The following is a 14932-nucleotide window of genomic DNA, read 5'->3' as shown; positions in this document are numbered from 1 at the left end:
TCTATTTTTGAAAAATAAATAATACATTAGACAAAATATTAAAATCGGTAATATATATCACATTTTTTACAATGTGTGTCACATTTTTTAAGAGTCGAGTTAAAATAAATTTATCTAATAAATAAAGAATAACATATTCCATATTATTTTATAATATATTGAGAAGGTAGTGTGTACACAATCTTACCTTTACATTATGAAAATAGATTAAATGTTTTTAAAGGAAAATTTTAGCTACTTAATATAAATCATGTGTGAAAAAATATTTTTCTACCGTAATAAATATTTTCCTAATTTCATCGTTGCTTATTGAATCAAATAAGAGAAGAAAATTTTCTAATTTTTACTTCTCAACATTTTTTTGGCATAGTATATAAATTTATACACTTAAACTTGACATCAATTGATAGTTAAATACTCTAACTTTGATTACGTACATTTAGGCATCATAACTTGTCTATATCTTGTCAATTAAATACTCTAACTTACAAAATGATTACTTAGATACCACTGAAAATATGTGTGCCATATCATTATCGAGTATTTAGAGATACTACAGATACAAAATATAGTGTTTGGTTGCTAGTTGAGATCAATCCGATGCGTGTACTAATATATACTCATGAAATTAGAGTTCTTACTTGACAGTTACGTTTAATCGAGTATCTAATTATATATTATATTTTTTTTCTCATTTTAATTTTTATATCATTCTTATGTGTATCTCTGAAGGTAGAAAGTTTACGGATTTTTTTAAATCAATTGCTTAATATATATAATACTATACTTGTTCTTATTCATTATCTTTGAAGGTAGATATATTATTTTTGAAAAAAGTTTAAATCAATTGCTTAATATGACATTATGTTCATACTTATTCGAATGATTGAAGATAGAGAGACTATTTTCGAAAAAACTTAACTCAAATGCTTTATATAGTATTGTACTCATCAATCTAAATATTATACTCATTCTTATGCGTATTTTGGAGAATAGAGAGATAATTTACGAAAAAAATTAAATCACTTACTTAATGTAATAGTCATTCTTATCCATATTTTTAAAAATTTTTAAATCAATTTCCTAATATGTATAATATTATATTCAGTCTTATCCATTATCTTTGAAGGTAGAAGGCCTATCTCGGAAAAATTTAAATCAATTACTTGATATGATATCGTATGTATTCTTTACGTATTTTGAAGATAGAGAGCCTATTTTATGAAAAGAAATTAAATCGATTGACATATTTTTTTTCTCAATTTTAATACCAAAAAAGAAGTTTTGTATAAATATATATACCTTTTTGGGTTTAGATAGTTTTTCTTAATATTTACTCATAAATGATTTTTTCTCTCTCTAATAAAACATACTAACATTTTTCCCTTACCAACAACACACATACCCTTTTTCCCCTTTTCCTCTCATTCTTCTTCTTCTCTTCCTCTTCCTCACTTTTCGTTTGCACTGTGTTAATGGTTTGCACCAATCGTCACTGTCATTGAAACCCTAGTTTGGATACTTTTCTTTGTTGTCAGGTAAGACACTGTGAGTATTACTGTTTCTAGGGTTTGTTGGGTGGGTCGGGTTAGAAACACGAGAATCGGGTTTGGGGTTGTTTATTGGGGTTTGTATTGAAGTGGGTTTCTTTTGATTTCGGTTATTGGGGTTTCTTATTGTTGATTTATGATGAAAGTTCTGATTTTTTATCTACTTCTCTTAATTGATTGATTGGTGGATCTGTTGTATTGTAGGATAGAGATTGAAAAACACACAGCAAAGCTGTTCTCTAGGGTTTGAATTTATGTCCCACAATCAATCAAGGGCTGACACTCGCGAGTCGTCTCAGTACAGGAGAACCGCCCGATCCGGTAGCTTTAATCAGCACCGCGGCGGCCGAGGAAGTGGTGGCGGTGGCGGAGGCGCCGCCCCTCCTCCTGTTTCTTCAACCTCCAATCCATCTTTGACTTCTAATAGAAGGTGAGTTTTTGCTTGTTTCTGGGTTATTTTCTGAAATTGATCGTTTTGTAAAAATAAACTAGGGTTTTTCTATACTTACTGGTGATTCTTGGATATCCATTGTTGTTTATCTCTGTTAGTTTCAACAAGAAGTATTATAATGCTCAAGGAGGGCAACCTAGGGTAAGTGGCGTTGGTGCTGGCTCTGATTCTCATCTGAATGGTGCTCATCAGCAACAACCATCGCATGGTATGTCAATTGACCATAATAATCTTTTTGCATGCATATCAGGCTTGCGAAGTACTAGTTTTACTAGTTTATTCTGAATGCTGAGATGGGTTCTATAGGTTTAAAGCTTACTGTTTGTGATAATTTTGTATAATGTGGTTCAATATAGAGTATTAGTGGTACTTTTGTTTTACTTCAACTCAAGTATAGTTCACTTTATCTTGTTGCAGGAGTATCAGATGTTTCTGTTGCTATTGCGCACACACCTCTTCCCAGTGCTACTGTTAAGCCAACTGATGCTTCGACTCAAAAGGTTACTCGAGCAGTGCCACGAGCTCCAACTTCTAATGTCGTCCCTCCAATCTCTGAGTCGTCTGCACCTGTCACTCCTGCAAAGAGTATCTTCTCAGTCTTTATACATCTACTTGTACTCTTTTTTCGGGTGGGGTTGGTGGGGGTGGGGAAGGGTTGACAACTTGTTTGTGTAGGAATATTGACACTTCTTATGTATATAGTTGTAGTTCCTACTATTGAATGATATTACTTTCTGATTTTCTAGATCCAGGAGATGCATCTAAGTCATTTCCACTTCAATTTGGATCCATAAGTCCCGGTGTCATGAATGTTCTTCAGGTATTTCTAGACTCCACCATGAGTGGTGTTCTCTTGTGTGTGGTTAATTTGAAAACTTTCGTGCTAATAATTGAAGGTATTTGCTTTTACAATGTGTACAGATACCTGCGCGAACAAGCTCAGCTCCACCAAATCTGGATGAGCAGAAGAGAGCCCAGGTTTTTTCATCATCTTCTTCGTTTTTGTCTGATTATGAATTTTCTGATACCCGATCTGAATAACCGAGCTTGTAATTTAGCTTCTTTGTATTTGTTGGAACAATATGATGTTATTCTTGCCCGTGGAGCAATCTAGTCCTGGGCCACAGAGTAGCTTATGGCTCTGATTCATTAATTTATTTCGCAGGCTCGTGGTGACACTTCAAGAGCTATTCCTTCGTTGCCAAATCCATCCACTTCCAAGCAGCCTATGCCAAGAAAGGATGCAGGACCCCTCAACCAATCCAATCATAGTGAGGCTTATGGGGTGGCTAACAAGCCCAAAAGAGATGTACACATTTTAGCTCCACCTCCTGTTACTCAAACACAAAAGCCTTCTACACATCCCATGCCTGGAATGCACATGCAAATTCCATTCCACCAGCCACCTCAAGTTCCTGTTCAATTTGGTGGTCCTGGACCACAAATTCCATCTCATTCCATGTCTGCTACATCATTACCAATGCCGATGCATCTGCCAATTGTCAATCCACCTATGCAGCAGCCAATGTTTGTCTCAAATCTTCAACCCCACCCAATGCAGTCTCAAGGGATGATGCATCAGGGGCAGGGCTTGAATTTTTCATCAGGAATTGGGGCTCAGCTGCCTCAGCAATTGGGGAACATGGGAATGAATATGCCATCACAGTTTTCTCCGCAGCAGGCTGGGAAGTTCCTAGGTCAACGTAAAAGTGTGAAGATAACTCACCCGGAAACTCATGAAGAATTGAGGCTTGAAGAGAGGTCACACCCTAATATGCCACCTCAATCACAGCCTATTGCATCATATTCTCCCAGTCATCCTAACTATTATCCCAACTCTTATAATTCCAATTCTGTTTACTTTCAAGCTCCAAGTTCTATTCCTCTCAGTAACACTCAGAGTTCTCAGCCACCAAGGCCTTTTAATCAGGTTAGTCGAGGCCAAATCCTGCATGGAATTTTCTATCTCAATTCTCTTTATGCTTATCACTGAAATCAGTACCTAAGAGTTTTATTTACTTGCAATTAATTTTTTCGTGCATGCTCACAACATAATGTATCTTGTTCATGCTAATCAACTTTAGGTGACAGTGAAACCGGCTGCTGGAGGAATACATTCAGGAAAAGAGCAGTTACCATCTGTTAGTTCTTCTTTTGGAAAAGATCCAGTGAGGCTCTCAAAGCCATGTGGAGGAGATTCAGCTCACTCTCAGAAAGACGCAAACACTTCACATCAAAGCTCCACCACTCAGTCAAGGACTGGCGATGGCTCAAAATCTTCTTCAAGGCCTGTAGAAAATATACAATCTACTAAAGGGGCTGATTCTATCTCAGGGAAGAGCTCAGCAGCTGGCATATTGTCATTGACCTCTCAAGCTCCCATTGAGTCTTCAACATCTCTAATTAGAGATAGTAGTGTAGATGCAGCTAGTGAAACACTTGGTGGCCCAGACTCCACTGAAGATCAAAAGAAAAAACAAGTAACTAGGGGACAATTGACTGTTCAAGATAAGGTATTTATTTGCATGCTTGATAACCACATCACTATACTATCTCGGTCCTACTTATGACTGGAAGTTCTTTGCAGGCTCTTGGGAAATGTACCTCAGTTTCAATTCAGACTCCCCAGTATCCACTAACCACACTCGTTGAGGTCAATACTGCTGCCTCAGTGAGCACTGCTGTGAACACTAGGGAAAGTCTATCTCTGTCAGAGTCCGCTGAATTGAGAAGTCATATTACTGGAAATTGTGGAAAGGAAGATTTGTCTGAACCTTTGGATTCCAGAAATCAGGATGCGGGCAAACCAGTACTTAAAACTGGGGATAGAAATGAAGTAGCATTGTCTAAGGCCGGGAAGCAGGACGAGAATAATAGCTTGAAGCCACCTTCAGAATCTCTTCCGGTAGAATCTCCTGAGGTGTCTGGCCTAACTGAAGGGGGTTCTCCAAAGAGAGCAGCGTATGCCAATATTGAGAATGGTCGACCAGAAATTGGAGTGGAGCACATGAATGAATCTGTAGCTTGTTCAACTGGAGTTGATAGCATAGCTGATAGCTTTACATCATCCACTTCTAACCAGGATTCTACTAATACCGAGGCTTGCACATCAGCAATTGGTCTATCGGCTCAAGATGATCAGGAATCAGATATTGCGGACCCCGAAGAAGCTCCTGTTACAAAGTCGGTTGACGCAAGTCAGGAGTTCGCCTCTGATTTGTTGAAGAGTTCTGATGAGGCCACTTCAAAGAGTGAAGATGAAAATACTGAAACTAGTAACGCCGGTTTAGTTTCCAAGTCGTCATCTGGCGTCAAGGAGAAATCTTTGGTGGATTCCAATGTGCCTAAGGTCACTATGTCTAGGGGTAAAAAGAAGAAAAAAGACTTATATAAGAAGGCAGATGCTGCTGGTGCGACTTCTGATCTTTATATGGCGTACAAAGGTCCAGAGAAGAAGGATGAACTTAGTCAATCAATCGAAACCATTGAACTCACTTCTAAAGATGACTCTATGCCTCCATCTGCCAATGTGCATCAGGAAGATCTTAGATCAACTAAGAAGGTTGGTGAGGTTAAAGCAGAGCCAGATGATTGGGAGGATGCTGCAGATGTATCTACTCCTAAACTAGAAATTGCTCCTGAACATAGAAAGGTTGATGGTGAAGATGGTGATGGTGTGACTACCAAGAAATATTCAAGAGACTTCTTGCTTAAATTTGCAGAGCAATGCATTGATATTCCTGAGGGTTTTAATGTTGCTCCTGATGTTGCGGATATTCTAATTAACTTCAATGCCAGTGCTATGCGTGAGCCATTCCCTAGTCCAGGAAGAGGTACTGATAGGCCGTCCAGCGGACATCGTGAACGTCGCGGAAGTGGCGTTGGGGATGGAGACAAGTGGAATAAGATGCCTGGGCCTCCTATGCCTGGTCGAGATTTTCAGCCAGACATTGGCTTTGGGGGAAATGGTGTGGGGTTCCGACCTGGCCCAGGAGGCAATTCTGGTGTTCTGCGGCACCCGCGAGGTGCAATGCCCATTCAATATGCCATGGGTCAGTATGCTGTGGGTCAGTATGCCATGGGTCAGTTAGCCACTGGGGGAATACTATCTGGACCAATGCAATCCATGGGTCCACCTCAGGGAGGAGGCCTGAGAAATGGAGTTGATGCTGACAGGTGGCAGCGTGGAACTGCTTTCCAAAAGGGTTTAATGCCGTCTCCTCACACACCTGCACAGAATATGCACAAAGCTGAAGTAAAGTATGAAGTAGGTAAAGTAACAGATGAGGAACAAGCCAAGCAGAGACAGCTGAAAGCTATCTTAAATAAGCTTACTCCCCAGAACTTTGACAAATTATTCCAGCAAGTGAAAGAAGTTAATATTGACAATTATGTCACACTCAAAGGTGTAATTTCTCAGATATTTGACAAAGCTTTGATGGAGCCAACTTTTTGTGAGATGTATGCCAATTTTTGTCAACACCTAGCAGCCGAGTTGCCTGATCTGAGTGTAGACAATGAAAAAATCACTTTTAAGAGGTTACTTCTAAACAAATGTCAGGAAGAGTTTGAGAGAGGGGAAAGAGAAGAACTAGAAGCCAATGTAACTAACGAGGAAGGTGAGGTAAAACTGTCAGCAGAGGAGAGGGAGGAGAAAAGAGTGAAAGCACGGAGACGAATGTTGGGCAATATAAGACTGATCGGTGAACTTTATAAGAAGAAAATGTTGACAGAGAGAATTATGCACGAGTGCATCAAGAAGTTGTTAGGTGACTATCAAAATCCCGACGAGGAGAATGTTGAAGCTTTGTGTAAGTTGATGAGTACAATTGGGGAGATGATAGATCATGCCAAAGCAAAGGAACATATGGATGCATACTTTGATATGTTGGAGAAGTTGTCAAATAACATGAAACTTTCTTCTAGGGTGAGGTTCATGTTGAAGGATTCAATTGATCTAAGAAAGAACAAATGGCAGCAAAGGAGAAAAGTTGAAGGGCCTAAGAAGATCGAGGAAGTGCATAGGGATGCTGCCCAAGAACGACATGCACAAGCTACTAGGCTTGCTCGTACTCCTAGTCTGGGAGGTTCTAGTAGAAGGGGTCAACCTATGGATTTTGTTCCCAGAGGAGGGGGTATGTTGTCTTCTCCGGGCTCCCAGATGGGGGGTTTCCGTCCTATGTCTCCACAGGTCCGTGGCTATGGCATGCAGGACGTACGGGTGGATGAGAGGCATTCTTTCGAGAATAGGACATTATCACTTCCCCTGACCCAGAGGCCTCTTGGTGATGATCCGATCACACTTGGACCCCAAGGTGGTCTTGCAAAGGGAATGTCTTCCAGGGGCCAACCTGCTGGACCAAGCATTGATAATATGTCAAGTTTTGGAGACTCTCGAAGGATGGTACATGCCCAAAGTGGCTATGGTTCTTTGTCAGAGCGCCCCCTTTATGGTTTAAGAGAGGAGCTTGCGCCCAAATACATGCCTGAGCGATTATCTAGTCAACATGATCAATCAAGTGCACCAGAAAGGAACGTGACATATGGGAACAAGGAGCGTGGATTTGACACATCTCGGCCTCCTTCTCCACTTGTAAGAAGTGGAGGGGCGACTTCCACACAAAATGTGGCTCCTGACAGGATCTGGCCAGAAGAACGTCTGCTGGAAATGTCTATGGCTGCTATCAAGGAATTCTACAGGTACTTCTGAACTGATTATTATTTACTTGCATTTTATGTGTTGGTCTGACTATGGTTTATGTGCTCTGCACAAATTACTTTAAATATGTTGGTTTATCTACTTCAAAATAAGTACCCATTCTGGAACTGTTTTCAGAAAGTTGCTTCTGATATAAGAAGATTTTGGTTCAACACTTGGCTGACTTATTCACGGTATCATCAGGAATGTCTAAACTTTTAGGAAGCATAAGCTTATGATATGGTTCGGCAATTATAGATCTTGATAATACCTCTTCCAAAGAAGATGTTTACTAGTCTTTTTCTTTTGTGGGGTCTCACTACCCATGAAAGAAGCCTTTTTCCAACCAAAAAGGAGAAGTTTAAATTTGGAATTCAGCGAGGAACATTAACTTTCAAGTATATCTCAATAGTATCTGCAGTAATAGCATAGAAAGCCCGTTATGATCATATTTTAGGTTTGTATGCCTCCTTGGGAAGTTTGAAGCACAAGGTACCTTGTTATTTTGTTATCTGAGGATGGTTTAGTAGGAGAATTTTCTCACTGTATGTTTCAGAACGCGTGTCTCCCCAGTATCCAATTTTTCTGTCTCCTATTGCAACCAAGAAAATTATAATTTCTAATTTCTAGTAATGAAGATCACATAAGCATAGGTTCTTTTAGCATCTGTCATCTTAAACTTCATCTATAGTAGCAAAGTTGAATCCTCCTTGTACCCTAGTCATGAACCATAGAAGCATTCTATGCAATTTATTTTTGGTACATAATTTTGCTAAAGCGTATTGCGACTTAATTGAGTTTATTATTAATTAAATTAAAACCTTTTCATTTCAGTGCGAAAGATGAGAAAGAGGTTGCTTTGTGTGTGAAAGACCTGAATTCACCTGGCTTCTATCCATCAATGATCTCACTTTGGGTTACTGACTCCTTCGAGAGGAAGGATATGGAAAGGGATCTTTTGGCAAAGCTTATAATTGGTCTAACTCTTTCTCGAGACGTGGCAATAAGTCAAGATCAGTTAATTAAAGGGTATGGAGTTGTGCTTTTTCCTATTAATAAAAATTAGAATGCAAGCTCTTAAATCACTTGGATTTTGTGTTCAACTTTATGTTTTTGTTTACTCTTTCAGGTTTGAAAATGTTCTGACTAGCTTGGAGGATGCAGTAAATGATGCCCCTAGAGCAGCCGAATTTCTTGGTCGCATCTTTGGGAAGGTAATATCGGAAAATGTGATACCGTTCAATGAAATAGGGAGTTTGATATACAAAGGCGGAGAAGAGGAAGGACGGCTTGTGGAAATAGGGCTTGCTGCTGAAGTTCTTGGGAGCACATTGGAGATGATAAAGGTCGAGCAAGGTGATTCTGCAGTTTCGGAGATTTGCAGAAGCTCTACTATGCGGCTTGAGAACTTTCGGCCTCAAGGTTCAAAGAAGCAATGGAAGCTAGACAAATTTATTTAGGGTTTTAATAGGTGGGGGAAGGAATTGTATCTTGGTAGAGATTCATGTCTAGTTTTAGGCCACATTTTAATTTTGCAGATATATATTTAAATGGTGATCAATATAAGGGTTTCATGTCTTTTTTTCTTTTCTTTTTTCGGAACTGCAGTAGCAAATAGGATCAACTCAAGTGTTTTTTTAATACCATCATTATAAAATTATAATTTTTTAAGAAGAAAAGCATAGGACATGTTATGGAAAACTTTTTACCAATCTGCATATAAAAATGTAGATCTGAGTTATCATATTATTTGCCTGTTTTTTCATTCGAATTCTTCCATTTTTTAATGGAAACGGTTTTATAAAAAAACGCAAACATTATTTTTTCCTGATTAAATCAGCTATGTCTCATTTTTCAAAAGTTAATAACTTTTCAAAGTAAAATCTCATAAAGAGATTAACTAAATATTTCAAAAATTAAAAAATACTATTCATTATGATTCTTCTCAAAAATATTATTTTACATAATTTGACAATTGACAAAAAGTAGTTTCCCTCCTGGGAAATTGGAAACAATCAGATTGTCAGCAACACCAAAGACAAGAGGTTAGAGAATCAAAAAGATGGGATCACACATATTCTAGTCCGTTTGGAATCTCAAAACCTTAATAATTATACTCTTATTTATATCTCGTTTTTACTAGAAATATAGGTTTCTTTAGTTCTTTTCATCTTATAAATCAATGATACTTTTCTTTTTATTTTACCTTTTAACCTTGAAAAAAATATACATTTGATTAACAAAGAAAAATTAAGTAAATAATTCGTGTTTATTGATCAAATTAATTAATTGCAAAATAAATTGATTCATGTTCATTAATCAAAAATTTGACTTTAAGAGAACACTAAATAAGGGAACATTGATAAACTTACCTAGTTTATTAAGAAACATAAATTGTATAATAGTGAATGGTGATAACTAAATAGAAACAGAAGGAGTATTTCAGTCTCTTCAAATTATCTATCGCGATTTTCATTTACATATTTATAAATAAAATGTCAATTTTGAAAGATTGACTATTTTATACTTATCTATGTCTTAATATATACTTTTTTTCACTAAATATTTACTTTATTTATGTATCATCACTAAAGATAGACATAATACGATAAATAAGGAATTATCATATATATATATATATAAAGATTTTTTTTTTTATACCACGATTTCAATGTTGTGATGTTTGTTATGCATTTTATCTTTTATTTTATAATTGGGATTTTAATGTACCACTCTATTTTGATTGATATATCCTTTTTGAGTAGTTGATTTACAAAAGAATTAAAATCATTTTTATATGCGTAAGATATTAATATGATATAATTGAAACTTTTCATTTTAAAAAAAGTTTAAGTCATAATTCTTTATTATATGAGTATTTGTAAGTTAAAAAATCAAATAAATTACTATTATTATCAATTTACGGTACCACAAAATACAGAAAACAAACTTCAAAATACCAATTAATTTGGTATTAATAATGATAAAGTATTTTTAAAAATCAAAATAACTGAACCAAGGTTATCTTTTCCCCAAATTACTTGAAACCATTTCACATACATGAATTAAAAAAAGATAATGCCATTGCTGAAGTACCTTCTCAACCTCTGCCTGAAATCTTAAAGACACACTTATACTATATTAAAGTCCTATTACTCTCCTTAATTTATTTTATTAATGATTTTTTAGTCTTTTTTGGCCTACGTGGTACTATCTTGTGGGTCTAATGCTGATTGACTTTTTTTTCAAGCTAGTGCCACGTAGAAAGGGATAAAAAATTACTTATAAACTAAGTTCAGACGTAATAGAACCTTAACATAATATAAATGTGTCTCTGAGATTTCGAGTATAGGTTGAGAAAATACTTAAGCATTTTTCCATTAAAAAACAAGAGGGCTTGAACTACACGGATTTCAATATCATATCATACTACATAATTCAAATATTTGTAGTATTTAAAAGAATTACTATGAAGATTAAATTTAATTTTATCATAAATATTTTAAAATAATAAATAATTTAAGATAATTATTTTACCAAATCATAACAGATAATTTAAAGTATAGTATTAACTTACGATGCTTTGTATTTGCATTAAGGTAGGCAGAAGACAAGGGAGTCTTCACCTCATTATTACATGCAAATTTTGTATTAATTAATTATTAATTAATTATAAAATTCGTAATTAGTAGGGATCCAACATAGGATTTGTCAAAATGTCTTGAGGCCAAGAATCTCTCATTTCCAATCTTGATTTAGCGTATCCTTCTTTTCGTTCTCCAAATGCCACCTACTTAAAAAGGTGTGTTTTTTTTTTTAAGAAAAATGTTTTTCATAGAAAATAATTTTTTAAAAATAGTGAATATCTAACTTATTTTTTAAGCGTGTGATAAGTAATTAATAAAATATTATTTTAAAAATATTGATATATTATGTGATAAAATGTTATAAAAGTGATAGGGTGTTTGGGGGTTCGATGGTGGTGAGGGATACGATAGTCAAGGGGCAACTCATACATCTAATTTATTTTTCTTATTTTTATTAGAAAAGTCGTTCTTTTTTTATTTTGAAAAGAATTATTTCCGAAGAAAAAATATTTAGAATCAAATATAAAAAAGTTAAAATAAAATATTTCCTCTTTATCAAACATACCCTAAGAGTATTTAATTAAGTTATATATTGAGCGGCCGTTGGTTTGCATATTATATCATTTTTGAAATTATAAGTTTCATCTGGGAAGTGGGATAAAACAATCAATTATCATTTTTTACCTAAAATTATTTTTTATTATTTATTTATAAATAAATGGAAAATTGTATAAAAACAAATTAAGTCAGAAAGTGTAGCAGACATATGATGACAAAACTTATATTAGTTAGTACTAATTCAAAGACTAATTAAGGTTGAAAACCAAAATCAGATGACTTCTTATAATAATAAAAAAAATATTTGACGAAAATTATGACCTAAAGGGATCCTCTTTTAACAAACAACCAGTATTTTAGTGGTTCTAATAATTGTTGATTTTAAAACCATATATTATATATTAATTTTATTGTTTAAGCTAAAAGTTTCTTTAATTGGATTATCTAGTATTTCATTTATTTATTTACAAGTTCCATAATCATGAACACAAAGATTATTTCATCTAATAGACAGGTGGCAAAAGTTAATGATGGCCAATTAGTCTTAGATGTGAAGTCACGTTCTAGTGATCTACACTAATTATAATTACTCCTAATCTCATAAATATTTTATACACTATTTCGTTAATTTTATTTATCATACGTTAAATTTAATATTTTTTCAGTGATATGATAGTATAAACGCTTCAAATTTAACTAAACATAATATGTAATGCATCAGCATGTGAAGTCATATATTAATGATGATTAAGTCAAATATTAGGAAACTTCCTTTTTTTTTAATTTACTAAATATTCGTAACGAAAATATTATTTTAAATTGAGAATTCAATCAACGACATGGACCAAATAATGTTTGACAACATTAAAAGCACATTATATTCCTTTTTAAAAAAAATTTGGATTTTGGCAGACACGAATTGGAAGACTTCTACTCCATATCTACACGTTAAGTTTAATTAAACAGTTGCATTAAATCATTACTAGTAAATATTGATTTTTTTTTTCTTAATGCAAATATGAAATCTGCTAAAAAAAGTTTCATATTGTGAACCTATAAAAATTAACATGTTAGGTTTTAAAAGGGGTGTTAGAAAAATTAAATATCTTCTTCGAAAGTATATTTAGAGAAAAAATGTAGTTTGAATAACACATTTTTTATATCGAATGATTATAATGAGTTGAAATTTTTCTGATAACAATAACCACATGCTTATACTATCTTTGTTAGCTATAAATAATGGTATATTTTCTCATTTTTCAAATACACTTTACTTTTCTTCTTGGACTTTTAAAAAAAATCGTGTGATTTATTATCGTCGAGTGAGTTCATTGTTTACTGAAGTTTGTGATACTACTATATCGGTGAGTAAATCATTCTATTATGAAAGGATATATTTCATCACCTTAAATATATTGAGGAATATAATTTTCTTAAAGACAGATTGTAAATTCAGTTCAGTCGATTCTTCTTTTTTTTTTTCTGGTTGCTTACTATTTTGCTGATCTTTAAAATTCAAATTGATATTACTTTATAAGTTAGTTCCATCAGTGAGAATGAGAGAGTAAAAAAAAAGATTCTTTCACTTTTTATGCACATCAAAAACAATGTAAAAATTTGAAATTACGCATAATACATATATTAAATTTTAAATTTTAATTTTAACTTCCAATTTTCATTATACACAAACATGTTTAACTTTCCAATTTAAATAAACACACATGACAAAATACATGTAGGATATCACGTTGGACAAAAAATGACATTTAGGACATGTATGTCTATTTGTTCAATTTTATACAAATTTAATTGTCTACTTGTGCGCACCCAAAGTTAAAAAACATAAATATAATTCGAAATCAAGTTAAAAAGTATATTTATATATTATGCCTTGAAATTAGTAAAGGTTTAGCAGAATTTATCTATTTAATTAACATGATTGAAAAAATGTTAGCCTATATTAAAAAAATTATCCCATTAATAATCTTATATTATTTTACCTACCAGATAAATTGACAGGACATTGAAGGGGACATTAATTAAACAAAACTTAAATAGTAGTGTACTTTAATTGCCCTCTTTAATAGGATATCAAAAGTCAAAACTTTAACCTAACTAACAAAAATTGATCAAATCGATACTTCTCCGTCTCATATTGTTTGTTATGATTTCTATTTATAGTGTCAAATTATAAAATTTTTGACTAATATTATAAGATGTATTTTTTCATCATATTAATATAAAAAGAACTTGCAATTTATAATACTTTTCATATAATTTTAGAATATCTAATTTTTTGTTTAATATATCAAATTAATATGATCTAATTTAACTTTAAAAATTAGTCAAATTCACTTTCGAAAAGTATAACATGACAAATAATACCGAACGGAGAGGGTATTTAGTTAAGTCACATTCTTATCAGTTCATGTATTTCTTTTTAAACGATCGAAATATTTATTGTAATTATCAAAATGTGGATACCCTTAATAAATTATTTGATTTTGATGTTACTTTTTATTTAAATTATTAAATGAAATTGTAATAATATTAATCTTTGCTGACGATTTAAAAATGTTAAATACTAATTCCAACAGCAACATTCTTCTAGTAATCCAGTTTTATAGTTCACGCGTAAATTTTAATATATAGATGTACAAATGAAAATATAAACTTATCGAGAGTTGATTATATATAATTTTTTTTAAAAAAAAACTAGAATAGTTCAAAAGCACTAAATTAAGAAAGACAAGTATTTCATTTTTTATTTTTTTTTATCATTTCTATAGTTAAGATTTTCTTTTTTGATTTGCTAAGTCCACAATAGATTTTAAATATAATTTAAAACATATTCCCATTAACTATTATCTGAATTATTATTTTATTATACATATTTCCGCTTCAATGTAAGTTCACTTCCACCAAACATCAAAAACAACAAAAGTGCTTTTTATGTAATGGTTGGTATTTATATTAGACTTCCAATTAATATTATTTTTATTAAAGATATATGAAATCTATTTAAAAAGTTAAACACTCTTTAATAAAATCTTTTTTTTTTAATTTAACATTCAAACTCAAATTCTTT

At 33.3% G+C, this 14932-nt stretch overlaps 1 protein-coding gene across 1 annotated transcript; it reads left to right on the top strand.

Annotated features, from left to right (window-relative positions):
- The first annotated feature begins 1318 nt into the window (after positions 1-1318).
- LOC101248714 (eukaryotic translation initiation factor 4G) lies at positions 1319-9289 on the top strand. The gene is made up of 11 exons (XM_004229669.5): positions 1319-1538; positions 1755-1980; positions 2100-2209; positions 2419-2586; positions 2748-2821; positions 2923-2979; positions 3167-3931; positions 4086-4514; positions 4589-7701; positions 8534-8728; positions 8829-9289. Exons 2-11 carry the CDS (start codon positions 1805-1807, stop codon positions 9157-9159), a joined length of 5418 nt encoding a protein of 1805 aa, XP_004229717.1. The 5' UTR covers positions 1319-1538; positions 1755-1804; the 3' UTR covers positions 9160-9289.
- Positions 9290-14932: the final 5643 nt, after the last annotated feature.

Source organism: Solanum lycopersicum, chromosome 1 (assembly GCF_036512215.1).
Source record: "Solanum lycopersicum chromosome 1, SLM_r2.1".
Classification (NCBI taxonomy): Eukaryota; Viridiplantae; Streptophyta; class Magnoliopsida; order Solanales; family Solanaceae; genus Solanum; species Solanum lycopersicum.
The sequence above is the reverse complement of the archived record's forward strand: the minus strand, read 5'-3'. Positions and strand labels throughout refer to the sequence as shown.